Here is a 21006-nt window from a genome sequence, read left to right as displayed (position 1 = left end):
CTTTTCTTTCTTTGCCTCGCCCTTCTTTCTCTTGCTCCTCCTTGACCATTTTCCTTCTGAATCACCTTTATTCTCTTCCCCGCCTACAGTACCACAGATGTGCATACAGTAGCCTCCCTCCTGAAGCTGTACCTACGGGAATTGCCTGAACCTGTCATCCCCTTCACCAAGTATGAAGATTTCCTCTCGTGCGCCCAGCTGCTTTCCAAGGACCAGGAGGAGGTCAGTGACTCACTTTGCCCCGGCTGCTTATTGCAAGGGGTTATCTTTTTCAGCATCAATTGCATCAACTCACCTATGCACAATGCACCTTTTGGAATTTAGGGCGAGAGACTCTTTGCAGTGTCTTCGATTGCCATAGTAAACGGCTACCACTCTTATATACCCTTCCAAAGTGCCTCTTCCTACATTGCACAAATGTTTAACCTATAGCAGGACAACCTTTGGAATTTGCTACATGAGGCTAACACTCACATTCAGCACACAATACCATTCTTTTCCATTTGCCAGAATCCTTCGCGCCATTCTTTGTATTTTACGCCATTTCATCTTTGTTATTTACAATGTTGACAGCAAATGCAGATGTCTGCCCGCATTACCGACCTCCCTTTTGGCTGTATTAATGGTGCCTTTAGTGGCAAATCTATTCCCAACCATAAACAGTGTTAAGCAATCTTAGTGATCGTTTTCATGAGGATTTGATCTTTCAAGACATTGTCAGAATGTATATGTCAAAATAGCATGTAATGTAATCTCAATGCTGCCGAATAATCCTCAATGGATTCATCTTCACCTTGATTCTTGAAATTGAATGGGGATCTCTATAATTGAGTTAACCTTTTCTCTATCCCCCAAATCCATTTGTCCGACCAAGTATGGGAAAATCTAAACTTTACTCGGGTCTCTAAGGTTAGTAAGTTCTTAAACTGTTTTAGGCATATTCACAAACTGTATTTTGTAGTCAATGCCGGACTGGCTGTACCACGCATCAGGTGTTTCTCAGGGAGCCTGGAAAGGTGTGGGTCCGGTTTTGTTATTGGGAGCGTCTTTAGAGCAGTGCAGCAGTTTTGAAAGCACCCACTACAGAGTTCTTTGTATTTCCCGTAGTTTTCAGGCAACAATAAAAGTGTCAAGATAACTCTGGTGATTAATGTACCTGCTGGTGAGAGATCGGAGTTTTTTCTAGTGGCAGTTTTGACTCCTCTAAGGAAGTGCAGAGGGTTAATATGCCCAGGGCCGGACTGGGAACCGAAACCGGCCCTGGCAAAGTGCTCGGCCGGCCCCCCCTCCCCCTCCAGGGGGTTTGGGGGTGCGACTGCGCTCATTGCCAAGGCCGGTTTTGGCCTTTTTTGTTACAGGGCCGTTTTTGCAGCTATGCTGCAAAAACGGCCCTGTAACAAAAACGGCCCCCTGGGGCCCAAAACCGGCCCCCACCCATGCAGCCGACCGGGGGATTGCCCGGTGCCCGCAACGGCCAGTCCGGGCCTGAATATGCCTGCTGCAAAGGACGTGTACCATGCAGATCACAGGATGTGTATAGCTTAATCGGTGACTGCTTTTGTCACAAGGCCCTTTTGTTAATGTGCCGCTCATAAGTTCCAATCATAATCTCGCAAAGTGAGCTATGAAGTGTCATCAAAGTCAAAGAGCTGCATGCAAACTACATGGTACATGTTAGAAAGTTAAGTTCTCCCCCCCCCCCCCCAAGCCTTTTAATATCCTAATGTTTCTAAAATGGGTTTGTTTAGATAGAAGTACATTCTTATTAGTAAAGCCAACCCTTACTAATTACTGTCTTATGCTCTGAAATCTGAGTTTGTGCTTCTCCAGACCATGAACTCTTAAAAAATGCCTTCCAGTATGGTGAAATGTGAATCCCACACCTTGTAGTCCACTTTGTCGTATGTAACATTTTCTATACACTGATTTACATACAAATGATTCATTGTCTCTGTATGTGTGTGTGTGTGTGAGATGTAAGGTGCTCTGACACCCTACAATGGTCTGAGATGTTCTATAAAACAAATGAAATACATGTGAGAGAGGGGTTATGAAGAGATGAGGGGCACTGTTGGACGGTGATAGTGAGAAAATCATTGAAGAGGCCCAACAAAGATTGTTGAAACTTGGTGCACTCTTAGGTCATCATTTACTATGTTTAAAAGCTAGTACAATTAAATTTATAATAAAAAATGTGTTGTGGAATGTGCCATTTTTTACAAAATTTTCTTGGGGGGCGAATCCCCCATTTATAGTGGTTCGGCTCACTCGCTGCCCTCACTATGCACTGTACAGGGGCTAGTCTGACAACATTTGACAGGGCTGCTTTGGGTTCCCAGGCTGACCCTGTTTGTAGTACATAGAGTAGTACTACTTGCGTACTTCAAAATGCTATTCACGTACCTATAGGTGGAGACCCCCTTTCCGCCTCTTCTGTGCCAACTGTGCAGGGATCTCCACAACAGTTTCTGAAGTCTTAGTTCAGCACATGTTGGTATGCGTTTTAGTTGTATATGTAGGAGGGACAAGAGGGAGTGGCTGGAAAATGGGAAATACTAACTTCTTAATGAGAGAGGTTTATGGAAATTTAAGGAGTGGTTTATGTTGGAACATGATATTTCAAACACACACCCACAAAAGAGTAAGATCATGGCTATTTACGAACTACACTTCTAAAGTTAAATAATAAACTTTAATTATTTCCCCAATACTTCCTCCATGGTGGCAGAGATCTCCATCTGCATTTGCAAAACTACTAGCAGTACCTTTACACTTGTAAATCCTGTTGTAGACCGGTCCCGTGACCTGATTAGCGGCGGTTGAAACATGTAAATCTAAACGTATGTATAAATCGTCACTATAAAAATGGGGAATAGCAAAAACTGTAGAGTTTCACCTAGGTGAAGTAGCAAATATGTGCAGTATTAAATGTATGAACATTCATTATTTATTAATAGGCCACTATAAGCTAAAATATCAAACTACTTAAAGAAGATAGCGTTTTATTTTGGTTCTACATTCATTCCCTTCCAGCACCTCTACATACCCTAAAACATATGGGCCAAACATCCCAGTCCATTAGCGGTACCCCTAGATTTAGCATAAATGAGGTGGAACAATGCTGAACATATCAAAGTTAGGTACATAAATACCTTCGCTCAAAGGGTAATGCTTAATGTCATTTGGAAAAGTTTGAAATTGAAACCATTCCCCAAGAGGCTTTAAACTTCTGAATCCTCAAAATGATAACAAAATATGCAACAATCAATTACATTTTTTGTAATGCTTAACACAAAAACCAGGATTGTGGCAGACTACACAAAATCACATGCACCATACAATTCTCTAGAATAATGCCTCTGCAATGGATTATCCATACTGTTGAGGTGGACATTGAATGTGATGACGGTAAGATAACGATGTCTTAGTCCAAATTAAAATGGCAGCCACATGAACAAAGTTTTGGGACGAAGTACAAGGAGCGCTGCACCAGGCATGGTGCAAAGTGTGTTTATTTCAGCTGCTCTGTGCAAGTGGTAGATATTGACCAAATCCTTTGGTTTTCTAAAAAGAAATAGCCTGATTTCAGCCACCAGCTCCAAACCGCCAATTCAGTGTTGAAGGATGCTCTCTGATTTCATTGCACCTCTTCCACAGGTCCCAGGAATTGCTTTTTGCAAGTGCGATGGCTTCCAAGAGCTCCAGTCATCGCCACTTTTGAGTAGGTTGGAATAATGTTTTAATGAGAAATGGTTTCACAAGAGGAGTCATTGAATGAACAGCCTACCACTTATACAATCCCTTCCAACTGCGTCCAACTCAATCCCTTATATTTTCATACCTCCTTTCACTCACCACATTCCATATGAGCCTATTGCACAATGCTACCACAGGAAGAGTGGATACTGTTTCTACAAGGGACAAGTGAAGGGATGTTACTGATGCCATAAAAGGCAAGGGTACTAATGTCACAAGGGCCAAGGAATGAGTGGGTATTGGTGTCACAAGGAGCAGGAAAAGAGTGCATGGGAAAAGCGAGCATTGATGTAACCAGATCAGGTAAGGTTGGCTACTGATTTTACAAGTCGAGGGGAGACTCATGCAAAGTGTATTCTGCTGTCAGAAGAGAACAAAGAAACATTTCTTTTTATGTAACAAAAGGCATCAGTGGAGGGTTGAGTACAGATTTCACAAGAGAATTCTTAAGAGTGGGTACTTAAGTCACAAAAGACATGGGTCGATTGGGTACTGCTATCACAATAGACTGGGATGCGCATTGGAACGATTGCTCATGCACTCTCCGGACTCACCATCCTTCTATAAATAGGATGTTCAGATGTCCTCTAGGACGCTCAGCCTTTCTCTTTAGGTATCGTGCAGTCACCATAAAAGCAAGCTGATTTCCTCTCTTCAGGGGTGTGCAGCCACTCTCAGGTCACATTTGTGCCACACACCCTTAAATGGACCTTTAATCATTCTCATCTTCTCGTTCTCTGTTTGCAGGGCACCCAGGAGCTGGGCAGACAAGTGGTCAATCTCCCACAAGCTAACTACAACCTGCTGAAGTACATCTGCAAGTAGGTGGTGAGTGGCCACTGACGCGGTCACTGTGTTCTGCAGTTCACTCATTACTTTCCTAAACATTTAAATTTAAAGCAGGACATGGGACTATCACTGCTGGGTGAACATTCACACCAACTTGTGAGCAGGATCAAGGAGGTGCCACCCTAGCGAGGTGGAAAACATGTCTTTTAGGCTAGCATTTTAGTGGGAGGGGCAAGGGAGGAGAAAAGGAGTCATATGGGACGGGAGAGTGAAGGACAAGAGGGGCATGGGAATCCAGTTAAAAAGAATATTCTAAAAAGAAATTTGTGAAGCCAATCTAGCCACCAAGCTGATTTTGTTTTTGATTTTAATTGTTCTTTTAATTTATATTTTAACATTAAACATACAAAGTTTTCAACACTCTTCAGAACTGTATACACGTAAGCGCCATTTAGCATTGGAGAGTGAAATACGGTTAAGGTTAATTTTGTAAGGAAAAAGTAGACTATTTTGTTGTTCTACATATCAAAATAAGGAAAATTCAGCTTTTAATGTATTCAATTTAAAGAAATAGCAGAACAGAGGCAAGGAGAATGTGTCACAAATGGAATTGGGTGCATTCGAGCAAAGGGGGTGATGATATAAATGCATATTTCAATGATTATACTTTCGAACCTGAAAATTAATGGAGTTGCGTGTAAGTGAACATTATGAATGTTGCTTCTGCAACTGTGTGCTGTTGTGTGGGAGTATTTTGGTATGGTGTTCTTGTCTTTTGGTGATGTACATGGAGGTAGCACTTCTGGGAACATTGTGATTTATGTTGTGATGTGTATGTGCACTTGATAATGGGGCCTTTGTGCAGTGGAATTTTTTGATAGCTGGTGCTGGTTCATGTGGGCACATGGCAGCCCTGTTGACGTGGACTTGGTTGTGGTTATTATGCTTGTAGGCATTTGGTTGTACTAACTGCAGAACATCTTGAAGGTGGTACTTCTAGTTCCACGGTGGAGGTGATGACTTAATTATGTTCTTTGTGAACACCTGGTTTTGGTGTTGAGTGCTTGGAGTAAATGGTTCTATTGGGGTTGTAGATGCGTGAGTGTGATAGCTCAGCATATACCGGAAGGCATCTTGGCATTAGGACTAAAAATTACAACAGAAAATGGCTCACCGGAGAAATTCGCTTTAATGGTCCTACACAAGGGTCTGCGATTGACAATTTGATGAAGGGCAATTAGCAAATGAAGGTGCTATGTTACAACTGAAAAGTCCCCTGCGCCAAGGCACCTGCACAGAAGGTTCAGAGCAGCAAAGACAGGAGTGCTCTGGACAACATAGGGTGAGGAGGAACATGACCATGAAATCTTGAGTGAACAAAGCTCTGCTCATGACAGAAAAGTGCTTGAAGAGTGAGTCATAGGGCCTTAAATTCAATCTGATGTACCACTGAGAGTCAATGGAGACTGCAGAAGGTCTCAGACACACAATTACATTTACACAAGTTCTACACAGGCCTGACCTCCATTATCTGCTCCACCTGCAGTTTCTGGATCATCCTAGAGAGGAGTGTGAGTTAGTCATCCAAATAAACTTTTCTGGGGAGCCATCCTGCTCCCACAGCTTGAGCTTGCAAATGTTGCAACACAAAAGGAAGGATCTTTCTCAGAAGCATATTCTGATGGAAAGGTGAAAGGACCACTGAGTTCTCCTGTTCATCCAAATTCAGCTGTTTCTCAATGTGAAATCCAAGGCTTTTAACTTTGAGCACTGGGAAAGATTGAACTCCTGTGTGATCTTTTCACAAGTTCCGAAGACTGGCTTGACCCAAGGCCAGGCCTTTGATCTTGCTGGCATTGAGCATTAGCAGCTTCTTACTCATTTAGTCCTGAGAGCAGATCGTCAGGACAGACAGACAGGGCAGGACAGGAGGAATCTCTATCAAAGTGCACGATTATCTGGGTTACATCAGCATACAATAATATTCCACCACAAACAACCTTAATATACCAGCCAGATGTTGACTATATAGTTGAAATGAATGAAGGAAAAGGAGGGCACCTGTGAAACCAAATGACAGGCAATACTTTAGAAAGGAATGAGGTAGACCTAGAGATAGGCTATACAATATGGAGGTGAAACGGAAGGAGCCACATGCTGCAGATTGACCACCACCAACTAGTTGTTTAAGACCACATTATTTGCCATGTCTGTGGAATGGGTAAGGTCAAGAAGTATAAAGCTGTCAGGGTGCCCAACATCCAGGAAAATCCAGAGGATCATCTAACACTGAGACCAAAGCATGTTTCAGTCCGAAGAAACTCTTCTTCACGATGTACTGTAAGTTGATCTCAGGATGGTTTGAGAGCTAACAAGCCAAGTATTGCCTGCAGGTGATGTCTGGAGATATATGTTCGTTGTGGTTGTAAGTAAGTGATTGTATTAGTGGGCATCTGTTGTTGCTTGCATACAGATGTTGCTTTGGGGGTAAGTGGTGGTAGACCTTTTAGGTTTTAGATGCTGTTGTCCAGACTGAATCTTGTTGCCGGTTGTTGGTGGGAGGTTGTGACATGTAGATTTGCTTTTGGCCATCTGAAGTGGTGATTACTGTCAGTCAGTCAATATGCTTATGGAGTCTTCTGGTTATGTTTGTTGGCCAGTGGTAGTAATTTTATGCGCATTGCAATGGTGGTGCTTACAGGCATGTGGCCTTGATGCGGGCAAATGCTGTTGGCGGTTTAGACAGGTTGTGCTGCTACAATACACATGTTTATCAATGCTCTCTCTCCTCTTTTCAATCCTTGTATGCATGTGTAGACTGATGGCAAATCAATCGATCAAAAAACTTTCTTTGATTAAGAGACTTAACCCTAAAGGTACAGTCAATGTAGAATGAGTGTGTAGACTGATGGCATTCATATCATTTTGTTTTCATGAATAGATTTCTTTAAGCACAGAAAGGGTTTTGTTAACTCTGATAAGCCATTAGTGACGAGAATGGCTCCTGGTGGTTTACAAAACTCTGCTAGGTCCTTGGTGGTAGTATAGTTACTTCCTGGTACACAAGGCACTTTGGTGGATCAGATAGACCACTGTGGGAGAAGTTTGTAGTTCACTTATTTACACACAATATAGAGCAATGCAAGCCATTGGAAGTGCAAGTTTGATTTAACATCCAAATGGGGTTTCCTTTTTCTCTGGGCTCATAGGTGTCTTTGTTGTCAGATTGTGACAACACTGAACCCCTAACCCCAATTCACGTGTCCACTCTTAGCTTATTGGTGTTACTTAAAAATGATTTCAGTATTGTCTCCTTTTACAGATTTCTAGATGAAGTTCAGTCTCACTCGAATGTGAACAAAATGAGTGTTCAAAATCTGGCCACAGTGTTTGGGCCGAACATTCTGCGCCCAGCGATGGAAGATCCAGTGACCATTATGGAAGGTACGTCAATTCTGAGCAGAGTGATGGCTTATGCAGCCAAGAAGTCCTGTCTAGCTCTCTTTTACCTGAAGACGTGACCGTTAATAAACCTTATGAGATAAAGTAAGCAGAAAATATGTTCACATCAGAACAATTCAATAAAAAGAATATGTTTGCGCTTTTGAAAAGTTAGGGGAATTTCTGGTCTTTATGTGAAAAATCTCCTCCACTGTTATTAAAAATAGGGGGACCTATTTGGTATTCAAAAGCAGCCCGAATTGGCCAACACCCAGCGTCCACATCGGTATGTGATACCATCAAATCAGCATCTCAGACATGGATGCAGGAAGACCTGACTCAAAATAGAACCTTGATAGTCCTCGCTCTCCTAATATAAAATGATGGTGACGCTTTTATCAAAGCGGACAGCTCCACTGACAACTGAATATTGTACCACTTAAGAAACTGATTTCTCCTCACTTAGAAACAAATACCCCTAGCTGAGTGGCTCTATTTATGTGAGAGATAGTCTCAAGCCCTATCCACCCAATACAGAGATCTTAGATGCCACATAATATTCCATAAAGGTGGACCCTGCCCTTTACAGTTGGAATGCAATAGAACTCCTTGCACCATAGAAGTCAAGCCTCTCTGCATATGTATGCATTTTGTGAAAATTAAGGATTAAAATGAAGACAATCCTAATGAAGAAGGGAAGTGTAGAACATTATTAATTACGTTTATTAATTTTAGGTAATAATGAGGAAAAAGATGATAATGCAACATATATTTGCAGCATGTGCTGCTGTATATCATATCCTGTCTACACTCCTATCATCTTCTGTTGGACGCGGATGTTGCAACTTTTATTTCAGATGTATATTCAAGTTATCTGGTACCATAGCACTACAGAAGTTCAAAACGTCAGTACTGAGTCGCTGGAATACCCACTTTCATCACACGACTGTCTCATGTAGCCATTTAGTGTTTCGGAGTCGTATAATATCGGAATCCCAGGATAAGGTTGTATGAAAATTACTTGTGTGGAGGAGGTTATGGAGAAAACATATTGTAGGTTTTGCCCCAACTATGACAAGTACCTGAAGTTGGACTGGCATCAAGTCTGTAACCTCTGCCTCCCAAGGAACAACAACATGTGTGCTTATGTGGCCTGTAAAGCCTTTTGGGTTTGGAGAAGGCCTTCCTTACATGACTTATGGGTCTTCTACGTTCTTGTCCAGTACAGTTCCTTTTCTGGAAAGTGTTCGTCCTCATCGTAATTACTTCTCTCAGGAGCGTTAGAGAACTGCAAGCCTCAACAGTCGAGGATCCGTTTTACCAAGTGCACAAAGATTGGGTTGTCTCTAGAACATACCCTTGTTTTCTGCCAAAAATCGTTTCTCCTTTCTACCACAATCGATCAATTTGTCCCGCCCCCACCCCCCCACCCCCCACTACAGTCGGATGTGTAGTTGGTTCTACACTGACCGGATAATAAAGCCCTTATGAATTACATTGACTATATTGAACCATGTAGAGAAAAAGGAGCAGCTGTTTGTTGCTTTTAGCAAGCCCCAACTAGGAAATCCAGTTTCGAAAAGTAGGCCCTTCCAGATGGATCGTCCAATGCATGCAAATTGCTGCGCCAAAGCCAAACACACACACTAGAGTCTGCGCCTAGGGCACATTCAGCTTTTAAGAAAGGGGCCACTGTAGCTTCCCAATTTTATTGAGAAATTTGATTGACAAGGAGAATAACAGAAGCAGGCTCAGATCTTCTTTCCGAGTTGATGTTGACATTCAGTGGTCTTGGGGCATGCTTAAGTCTTAGATGGAGTTCCAGATAACATCATGTCAACGGGACACAGCCAGCCCTAGAAAATTTCCTTTTACAAATCCTTGTTTCCTCTGTGTTACACTACATTGAATTGAATCAGTACTACAAATCCCAGAATTCTCTGTATTTTTGAATAAACGTCAGGTATGGAATGTGTGTGCATCATTGACAATAATGTGACAAACCTCCATTTGACTCACAGCTAGGTGATGTCGTATAACGTTATTTTTGATTGGTTCATATTATATTCCCAGTACCTCATCTGCAAAACATCAGTCATATATTCAGCAAATAATTAAAATATATTGTAATGTGGACATTATCATTATTAGTAGTACATTTTGCAACTAAATATTTACAAATTCAAATTCTAATCTCCACCGTGCCATGTTCACATGCTTTTAGGTTGCAACCACTTTATTTTATTTCCTTTCCATTTGTAAGTTTCATCTTCTTAAAATTTCGTGGATTCAGCTTGGATTGTCTTAATTGTATCCTTCTCGTCCTATAGATGCCTTATGAAACTTTAAGATATAAAGAGGTCCCCCAGCCCTAAGTAGTTTAATTCACTGAGTCTTGTCGACACCAGGCTTCCCAGATCCATGTATGACTTGCTGGTCCATCGTGGTCTGGACTTTACCTTGGTCTCCAGACTCCAACTCTATTATTTCCATTGCAGGCCCTTTGACCTTTGGCTTGTTGCAGGTGAAGGCTGCTTAGTGCATGAAGCTTTGAGAAGCCTACCACACTGGAAAACGAGCATTGCTGTGGATTCTAGCAATCATCCCATTGCATCACATCCCCCACTCCCAATGACCTAGCTTCATTCTCCCAAAATAACATAGACGAAGGGGACACTTCTGTTTCTACGGCACCACAGTTTAGGCTTCTAGGATGGGCCTTTTATACCACTTCTAGTGGTACGTCTGTGGGCTAAGATTTTATCTCTGTCCAAATTGTGCATCCTGTGTTCAAGTTATAGTGTGTTATCGCTCAGCAGTATTGCACACAGCTTTTGCAAGCGTGATCAATTTTTTCTTGGTTTTGTTTTTACTTAGTTTAGGCCCTCGAATTAGTTAACATTGATCGTAGTCTTTGAGAAGTAGCATTTGTTAATTATTTTCATGATTGAATTAGTCTCTTGATTTAGAGCTGTTTTGTAGTTTGTACCAAGTTAAATATACATGAGCAACTGCCACTGTATTCACACTTAGACAAATCAATTATTAAAATATAGCATGGCTTATTCAAGCATACAATTTTGCTAAATTATATGGGCTTTGACCACTTATTTTAATTTTCTTTTACCACTGTGCATGGCATCGCCCTTTCAAAACCTCATATCCAGAATATCGACTACTGCATTATTGTACAGTATATTGTATTACATTACATGTATGTTTTCACCAACATGGATGTGCTATTCTTAACTCCACATCTAAGTACCTAGAAGATGTGTGTAATATATATATATATATAATCTCCTCAGTAAGTCTGCTTCAAAGGCTCCACAAAGCCAACGGCGATGTCATTCGGCTTTCACTCAGCTAAAAATAAATAAATATAGAGATAAATATATATCCTCATGGTACTTAGATGTGGAGTCGAGAATATCATAATGCCTTTATATACTTACCTTCTAGATATTGTGTAGTTGATATTCTGGATGTAATATTACTGTGGAACGACGTTTTGTCACTCAGTTTTGTGACATACAACCTTTTGCATAAGTAATCTACTGCAACAATACATGAACCCAATTGGCCCTCAAAATCTAAATTCTGCCCCTGAAAACGAAATATAGTAATATCTGCTACACATCAAGTAAATTGATAGCTGCTTCTTTTGATAGGCTTTTATTTTTGGCTGGACTGAAAGTCTTTAAAATAAATAGTTAAATATCTGCAGCTCCTAACCTATCAGTTTAGGTTTACTGGTTTGCACCGATTATTAATGGTCGCTCATATACTGTAGAGCAAAGCCCTTCCCAAGACTGTATTGAAAGGACAATCTCCAACCTCATGCCAGTGGCTGAATACTAGAATTTTTCCTGTATCCCAGTGGCGGCTGGTAACAAGTTTAAGTGGAGGACTAAGCACATAATTCATTTTGACCCACCGACAGGCCCTGTGCGACAGTGAGAATGCCTTTAGAGTCAGTCAAAGCAAAAACTCTCAATCGTGGCTCATTATAAACAGTGTTTATCACAGACTGCGACTGAGAGCTTTGGAGTTGAGGCTGAAGGCAGTGAGAGTTTCTCACAGGGCCTGCCAGTGGATCATAAAATTAAAAATAAAATATATGCTTACCCACTGGTGTGCCACTGGTGTGCCTTCTCCGGTCCTTCTCGGTGTTCTTCAGTTCGTCGGGGAGCACTTGGTTTCAGAGCCAACACCCTTAACCACTCCAGACGCTTCTCTCATGAATTAATGAATGAATGAATTTGGTATAGCGCACAGCTACTCAAACTAGAGTGTCCTGGCGCTGAGAGCGGACAGTAGGCAGGTCAGTAAAAAGTTAGTTCTTAAAAAGCCATGTTTTAAGGTGTTTCCTGAAGGTTGAAAAGTCAGCAGTGGCTCTCAGCGAAGACGGTAGACTGTTCAATGCTTTTGCACCAAGGTAATATAATACTGATATTGATAAGCAGCATGAGAGAAGCACCAGGATTGGGTGGAGTGGCCTTCCTCAACGTTCCCTCAGGCACTGGGGGCCTGTGCCTGCTCTCCACTCAGCTACCGAAAAAAAAAATGTGGGTTGCAAACGGGCCTATTCTGTGATTCGGCCCATTTTCAAATGGAAAAATGCTTCATAAAAATGCTTTAAGTCCTGTTCCATGAAATGCATACAAACCACTTTAAATGTAAGGGGTGGACTCGAATCCCTTCTTGGCACAACATTTCACACACCACCTTCCCCTAGCACTTTAGCAGTTCAGCAGCCTTGCTCGTCATTGGCCTCTTACAAGGAGCCTTTCGCTAACACTTGTAAGGGGTTAAGGAGCTGATGGCACTGTTAGCTTAATGTTGCCCATGCCATTCTTACCAAAAGCTGCAAGCCCATTTTCAGCTCTGATCATCCTTTCAGCTGGCATTCTGTTCAGCCACGGCCTCCTGAGTTCAGATGAACAACAGCCCTTTTCTAAGACGGACAGTCGGACACACAAGCTCATTTCACCTGTACTTGGAAGGGCGATGTTTCACCAGGGCTCAGGGTACACGGCCAGCCTCTCTCCTCCTCAAGCTTTGCCTAGAGTGGATTGGCTGCCTGATTTCCCAGCATTCTCTTCCCCACCCTTGCTGGGAGGTCAGGTCTGGACATGCATCACTGATGATACGGGACATCCCCCTCCCCGCCAAAAAAACAATACTAGGGAGACACTTTTGGAGAATGACTTGAAACGCCTGTAACAATAGCTTCTGCAAGCTGAGTGCTTTAATTGTAAACAGTCTTCTGAACCAGTGACAGTTAAACGCGGTTATTTATTAATTCTTCTCCACGTGAAATGCATGAATTTACCAGAACCATGTATACAGAAGGACTCCCAGAAACCCTGAAGGACGGGGTAGTGCAGCCTAACACATGCACAACAGTCACTGTAGCGAGCTCAATATATAAAGGAGCAAACCCCTTGTGCGGAATAACGGCTCCTCGTGTGTCTGTTGGGCACCTCCACTTAAATACCCATTTACTCTCCTAGTTGTCTAAAGCAGGGTCCTATCCCCAGCATTCCTATGACCGACTGTCTTGCTCTCAGGCTGGAGCAACCTGGGTCCTCTCTTGTATGTGTCCTAGTTTACCGTCCCCCTCAACCCATGCCAACCTTCTCAGTTCAGTTTGGGGAGCTCATCTCCCAGCTGACTATCAACAACACTAATGTTTTGGTTCTCGGCGACTTCAATTATTGGCCATCGGACCCTCACGAAACCCCGGGTTCTCTCGCCTTTTCCGACCTTATGCTTGGCCTCAATTGTATTCAACACATACATACACCCACACATGCTAAAGGTCATATTTTGGACCAGGTATGGACTTCTTCTTTAGACATCGCCACTCCCCTTGTCCTCCCCTGCCCCTGGTCAGATCATCTACTTATCACTTTCTCCCTTGCTAAGCCTCCCCCGACCAATATTACCCGAGAATCTAATTTCCTGGCATGTAATTGGAACAAGGCCGACCTCAACAAATTCACTTCCCTCCTGAGCTCATCAGCCCCTTCTACTACGGGACCCCCCACTTCCATTGACTCTCAGTCTGATAATCTTATCCAATGGCTTGTCTCCGCCGCTGACTCGGTGGCACCTCTAAAACCTGTTAAGATGCGGCGCAGTCACGACACCCATAGGTGGTTCACCGAGGAACTCAAGGCACTGAAACTTAGTCTCCGCCAGGCCGAAAGACGCTGGCGTCGAGGATATACTCCCGAGACAAAAGCTGTCTTCTCTTCTCAGCTGAGGGAATACAAGTCTGCTATAGCCCGGGCTAAATCCAGCTATTTCTCCAATAAGATTTTGAACTCTACTAACAAATCTAAAGACATTTTTTCTATTGTTGAGGAATTATCTAACCCGGCGAGAGTCACCATTGCCCCGCTTCCCTCCCAGCCTCTGTGTGACTCCCTGAATCAGTTCTTCGTGGACAAAATTGTTAAAATCAAAACCAGCATTTCTGCTCACGTTTCATCCACTTCTTTCCCCCCCAGCACTTCCTTTCACCCCATCACCCACACCCTATCCCAGCTCCCCCTCATTCCAGAAGAGATGTTTCTCTCCCTTTTGCTCAAAGTTTCTTCTGGCTCCCCTAGCGACTGTTGCCCCCCCCTCTGCCCTGCGAGAAGCTTTTACTTCCTGCCCGGACCCCCCTTTAGCCCTCTTAAACAACTCTTTAACCTCGGGGGTGGTCCCGGGTTCCTTCAAACGGGCAGAGGTGGTCGCCATCCTGAAAAAACCCACGGCTGACCCGTCCACCATGAGCAACTATCGCCCTATCTCCTTCCTTCCCTTCCTTAGCAAAGTCCTGGAGTCCCATGTCACTCAAACCCTTACTTCTTTTATTGAGGACTCTTGTGTTTTGGACCCCCAGCAGGCTGGGTTCAGACCTGCGCATTCCACAGAAGCAGTCATCCTCTCTGTGATGGACGAACTACGCAGGGGCGCCGACTCTAACACCTGTCAGGCCCTGCTTCTTCTAGACCTGTCAGCCGCCTTTGACACGGTCGACCACGATATTTTGGTCGACCGTGTCAGAGAGGCTGGCATCCAGGGCACTGCCCTGGATTGGGTGCGCTCTTTTCTGACTCACCGCCATCAAGCTGTCAGACTGTCCCAGTTTTCTGCCTCTCAAGTCGAGCTGACCTGTGGTGTCCCGCAGGGATCCTCCTTATCCCCTCTCCTTTTTAATTTATACCTAGCCCCGCTTATCCGTTCCCTCCGCCAATTCAATGTCTCCGCGTTCAACTACGCGGATGACATTCAACTGGTCTTCACTATCGACTCCAGTGACCAATCCATCTCCACTTTCCAAAACACCCTCTGCTTCATCAGCGATTGGATGGGCACAAACCATCTGAAACTTAACCCCGACAAGACTGAGCTGGTGCTTGTCGGGGGGCCCTCTAATCCCTGGCACTCTTCCTTTTGGCCTGCCAGTCTGGGCAGCCCCCCTTGCCCTGTCAACTCAGCAAAAAGTCTGGGAGTTGTCATAAGCAACGACCTTTCTATGACACCCCAGATCAGCGCTGTAGTCTCCTCCAGCCATTTCCAGCTCAGGAAAATACGCAAAATCTCCCGCCTACTTACCACCGATGCCCTCACTTTGGCCCTGCTTGCGTTAGTCATGTCTAGGCTTGACTACGCAAATGCTCTTTACGTAGGCATTCCTGCATACCAACTTAGGAGACTCCAGCTGATCCAAAATCAAGCTGCCCGCTTGATCTATCATCAACCTAGAGATCAGCACGTCCAACCTCTCCTAAAAAGTCTCCACTGGCTTCCGGTTTCTGCCCGCTGCAACTTTAAGCTTGGTTGCATCATTTTTAAATCCCTCACTGGTCATGGTCCCTCCTTCATTTCTTCTTTGCTTCATCCTTATGTTCCCTCCCGCACTCTTCGGTCATCTCAATTGGCCTTACTTTCTGTCCCCAGATTCAAGCGGAAGAAACACGGTGGCCTCAGGTTTTCTTTCTTAGCCCCGTCTTTTTGGAACACCTTACCTCTTTCTCTTAGGTTGCCCTCCCTCTACACCACATTCAGATCCTCCCTCAAAACTCACCTTTTCACTGTAGCTTATTACTAGCCGTCATTCTGTGTTATGTTATCTTCTGTCTCTCCTCCCTGCTCCCTCTGTATAGCGCCAAGAAACCTAATGGTGTTAGCGCGCTCAATAAGTTAATTTAACATAACATAACATAACAGGGTCGTCTTAACAGCAATATAGGCCCCCATGGGCCCGGCCGACACAACCACTCCCAGGAATCAAAATGTTTAACTTAAAATGTTGTGTTTAATTATGGACCTCTGCACTCGTGGGGCCCTGGGACAGCTGCCCAGTGGGCCCATGCATGAAGACGGCACTGGTCTAAAGAGAGACCAGCAGTCGTAGTCCGTGACACACGAACAATTGATGTGAATCTGGGACATTTCTCAGGCTGACCTTGGATTGCTTCGGTGATGGTGATGCTCGACCAACGAGTCTAAACTGACCACCTCCTTCTCCAGAGCAGTCGGGGAGTACCAGGAGGGAGACAGTGCAGACCTGTCCGCTATCACATGGAGCCCACTGTTGTAGAGGCACCAGGCCTGTCAGACTGAGAGGTCAAAGACAGCACGGAACTGTAACAAGCATTCATTATGCACCACATATGGTCTCATTACCATGACATCTGCTTTGAAGTGTCTTTACACTTGCAAGGTTACTGAGAATGTCCTGCCGTGACGCTGGGACCAGGAGGAAGTTGGTAAGAAGAATTCACATTAAAGCAGACTTTTAAAGTGCCTGTTTCTTGTTATCTGTGTTTTGAAGAGAGTCACATTTCAAATATAATTAAGCAGAGCAAAGAGACAACTCATGACAAACTACTGCTTATTTATATTGTGGTGTAATGGCCAGAGCTGCCGACTTCGGAGTTGGGAATCAGGTTCTAATCCCGGAGTCCACTCAACATCCTGTGATTCTTGGCAAATTATTTAATCTCCCCTCCCTTGTCTACAAAATATGAATGTGTCCTTGTAAAACGTAATTGGTGCTCACGTAAAGCACTCCAATACCTTCGGGTCGAGTTCACGCTATATAAAACTGCAGCAACAACACAAATTATCATGTAGCACATTGTTTACAATTGTCCTCATGTAAAATAAGGTCACCTTGAATTTAAGTGGTGTTATGGCAGGATTCCTGCAGAAGTGAGCAGAGTGCATGGCGGACATAGATTGAACAGGAAGACATTCTCCAAGTGCTTTTTAATATTTACACATTTTTAAATACAAGTACACTGGCTTCTTAGTAGAGGATGGAAACAAAGATTTTAAAAAGGGTCGATAAAAACATATGCATTCATTTGACTTTTTTGTGTGATGCGCACACAGTTTAATCTGTTTCCAGTTACAAATGTTGCAAATGTAGACTCGAGATTAAGAATGAGTTGAGGCTGTGAAAAGGAAAGCAGGTCTCGTGCCAACAAATGAGGTGTGAAGCACTATATAAGGAAAGGTGTCATTTATCATTATTGACATACCATTTCAATAATCTACACTCTTAGTTTGTGTTGGGTTTAATTTTTTAATCCTCGTACCTAGCATTTTTCAGAGGGTTTTTGAACAGCTGACAACACTGGCCAGCACCCCCACTCCAAACAATTGTTCCCAGGCCTCTGACACCAGTCCCAGGAAGTTTTGTGAACCACTAAGTGTAATGTTTGGACTCTTTCACTGTCCTCCTCACTCGAATCCGGCTCTGGGCTTTGTGCTGTAGCAGCAACCTTACTCAAGTGCTGTCTTTCAGCTTTCTCCATCACTCCGAGACTCATCTGATGTATTCTACCTCTCTGCTACCCTGCCCACTGCCCTTGTGTTTAGAGCATCTCTTACTGGCACTGTGCCTGCATTCACCAAATAATTCGAGTTCGAAGTTTTGCAATTTCTGATGGTTTTTGTCTGGCTTTGAGTTGCGTGCATCAGAGAGTCACGTGGGGGGGAACAGCCTTTATGACGCTGGCTGAGTCACGCGTGCCGTTTCCCCACCAGCGGAACCACGCTTACCTTAACCGCGCATGTGCATGGTTAAAGCAGCGCACAGTCTAGATGCCCAAATGGGTGGGCACAGGAAGAGGAAGAATCACGAGAGGATACAGTCTGGTAATTGGGGCTGGGGCATGGTTTTGTGGGCTGGGGGTAGTTATTAGTTGTGGGGTCGTTTTTAGGGCTCATGGAGGGTCTGGTTGTTTATAGGGCAGGTGGCTGAGTTTTAGGGCTCAGGTCAAGGGGGTCGGGGTAGTTTTCAGGGCTGGGGGTAGTTTTTTAAGGGCTCAGGGCAGAGGGGCAGAGGTCGGGGTCGTTTTTAGGAGTGGGTTAGTTTTTTGGGCTCAGGTGGAGAAGGGACAGTTTTCAGGGCTGGGGGAAGTTTTAGGGCTCAGTGATAGGAGGCTGGGTCGGGATGTTTAGGTCGAGGTAATATCCGGTCTGCCGAACCGGAAGTACCGAGATTTAATGTTTCTTAGTGTGGACTATTTGTCCCGCCTCTGTTTTTGCCACTCTCCCATTGGCTGGCTTCCTAAACGGAGGCCAGCCATTGGAGGAGAGAGCTGTCCCTCCGAATAGGCTCCATCCTTATCGGATTTGGAGGTGTGTTCGGTGTTCTTCTTTCCACTTTTAGGCCACGCCCATTCTGAGAACACAGAACACGCCCCCAATCCGAAAAATTTGGAACGTTGTGTCCGCCAATATTTGTTTTGTCTTCCCATGAGGATCGTCTCACTTTTTCCGTGATGCAAGTACCGGCAGGTAGGCCATATTGGTTTTTTTGCTTACATTCTCTCTTTTTTTGTGTTTGCTTTCTGTGTTTCCCTGTGTCCTGTGAGCTGTTTGTCCCGTCCGATGTAGCCTGTTTGTCCCGTCCGATTTGTTTGTGTTTGCTTTCTGTGTTTCCTGTGTCCTGTGAGCTGTTTGTCCCGTTCGATGTGTCCTGTTGCAGACAACCCTCGGCTATTTTTCTACTTATCGATCTGCGGGGAGTCGGGTGAGGCAATGTTCAGCCACAGAGTTGCACGCGGTCTATGTCCCGCTGACCCTTTACAAGGAGCACCGCAATCTATCAAATCATGAATCCCAGCTAAACATTAGATATAAGCTGTACTGAATTGTGTGCCCTTTTAGGGAATTTAGTATGGTGTTTCTTGTGAATCCCTTTCTAACCGACCCATTACATATCTTTAGGTTTTGAAAGCGGTTCGCTGCCCCATCCGTTCACCCGCGTGGCTGGCTGAATGGTAACCCTAAGGCTTGTAATAGGTAACATGCGTTTACACATTTTACGTTGGAAAGCTGGGATAATAAACGCAATGTGGCAAATATTTGTTTTTTAGTAGCGTATATCACGCTATGTACAGCACATTTCCTTCGTACGGGGGCTTTTGTAGTGCATACTTCCCTGCTCCATCTGTCACGGCCCTACGGCGATTTTTTTAATTCACTCGTGGAATTTTAACGCGTCAGTGGCAGGGGGACCCCAACCTTTCAGCGGTGTGGGGGTGGGAGTGCAAACCTTCAAAAGGGGAGGGTTATTCCGCCCAAGGGCAACTAATATCTCTGAGATATTGGAGACTCGGGGTGGGGGGGGGCCCTCTTCACCTTTGGCAGATGGGGGGCATTCTTTCACTTTACGCCACTGATTAGTTAGCGATAGAGTCATGCCTGCACGTTTGTGTCTAGAAAGCGAGGACCGATTGTGGGGGGTCCCGCGATGCTTGGAGGGGGTGCTGTGAAGCAGCGGGGATGCCTTCCGTGAACCCCCCTTCCTTGCGCTGAGCTGAGGGAAGGGGGAGGGGTGGCAGCGAGCCCAGTGGATTTAGAACACAAAAGAGATGTAATGCAGCAGACCGGCCTTTTTATTACCTCGTTTAAATCGATTTGCACTTTGCTGAAAAGTGATTTCCGATAATACTAAGCACAGTATTCCAGTACACTGCCTAACGTATTGTATTGTCGCTATAGAGCGCCAAGTACTTCTACAATACCTGGTAAGAAAAAATACAACATTGGGCATTTTATGTAGCGCCCACCACTAAGTTCATTGGCTCTTGGTGCTAAAATAGGAAGAGGGGACAAGCAGGCATCGACTTGGGCTCTGTGACACTGACATTTTAAGGTTGGCTGTGCAGCGTTTATCCCATGTACTGCACTGGGGCATTTCTGTTAGTATCAGCATGCCTGCATATGACGTGGTATTTCATTTGATGTTACTTATAGCTTGCTGTTGATAAATAATAAAAACAAGTATCTAATGTGTTATAAGTGGCTTGTGACATAAGCCGGACGGGTGGACCCAGTAGGTTCCCTTGCCTGCTAGAGATATGTATAAACCAGGTGTGCATATTTGATTCCACAAGGGGGGGGTGACTTCCCCACTCTAAAGTTAGTCTTCTGGATGCCACTGAGGTGGGCAATAACACAGGCCACACATACAGCGCCACACAGCCGAAAACGGGCTATCTAAGAAAAAAAACGGAGTATTTACCGAGTAACTAGAACTGAATGCTGCTATATTTCGCAGAAGAGTGTATGGTGCCAAGAATTAAGCACTGGCCATAGGTGTAAAGAGGACAATGGGCGAACATAATGTAACTCGGGGTGAGAGCAAGGTGAGTAACGAGTGATTTGAGTTGTGTGGCACCAGTTCTGAATCTGTGTCCGTGGCTATTATTGGCTGGCCTGTCGGCCTCGCTGCTGGTCGAGCATGTCATGGTGTGCTGCGTGCAGCAACCCTGGAACTCTGGGATGTGTAGTTCAGCAGGGCTCCTAGACTGTTTCCATGGGCTCATGCGGTGCAAGTAGTTTTTGAGGATTTACACCTTGCGGGGCCAAGTCTTTCCAAAGAAGCCTTTGGCATGGGCACTTAAGGTGACCCAGTGCACCTCACAGGGCAGGTTCGATGCCGCCTGTCATTTGAGTAGCTCACTACACCAGGGTTTCTCAAACTTTTACTTTCCTTGA

At 44.4% G+C, this 21006-nt stretch overlaps 1 protein-coding gene across 2 annotated transcripts in view; it reads left to right on the top strand.

Moving 5' to 3' along the window:
* ARHGAP22 (Rho GTPase activating protein 22) overlaps positions 1-21006 on the top strand; it is a 441023-nt gene that overhangs the window by 372430 nt on the left and 47587 nt on the right. For both annotated transcript variants that reach the window (XM_086921793.1, XM_086921795.1), the window contains 3 exons: positions 90-222; positions 4504-4577; positions 7868-7989. In XM_086921793.1, coding sequence (XP_086777919.1) covers positions 90-222; positions 4504-4577; positions 7868-7989 — 329 coding nt within the window. The remainder of the gene's footprint in view (positions 1-89; positions 223-4503; positions 4578-7867; positions 7990-21006) is intronic.

This window comes from Lissotriton vulgaris, chromosome 5 (genome assembly GCF_964263255.1).
Source record: "Lissotriton vulgaris chromosome 5, aLisVul1.2, whole genome shotgun sequence".
Classification (NCBI taxonomy): Eukaryota; Metazoa; Chordata; class Amphibia; order Caudata; family Salamandridae; genus Lissotriton; species Lissotriton vulgaris.
This window is presented reverse-complemented; position numbering and strand designations above follow the sequence as displayed.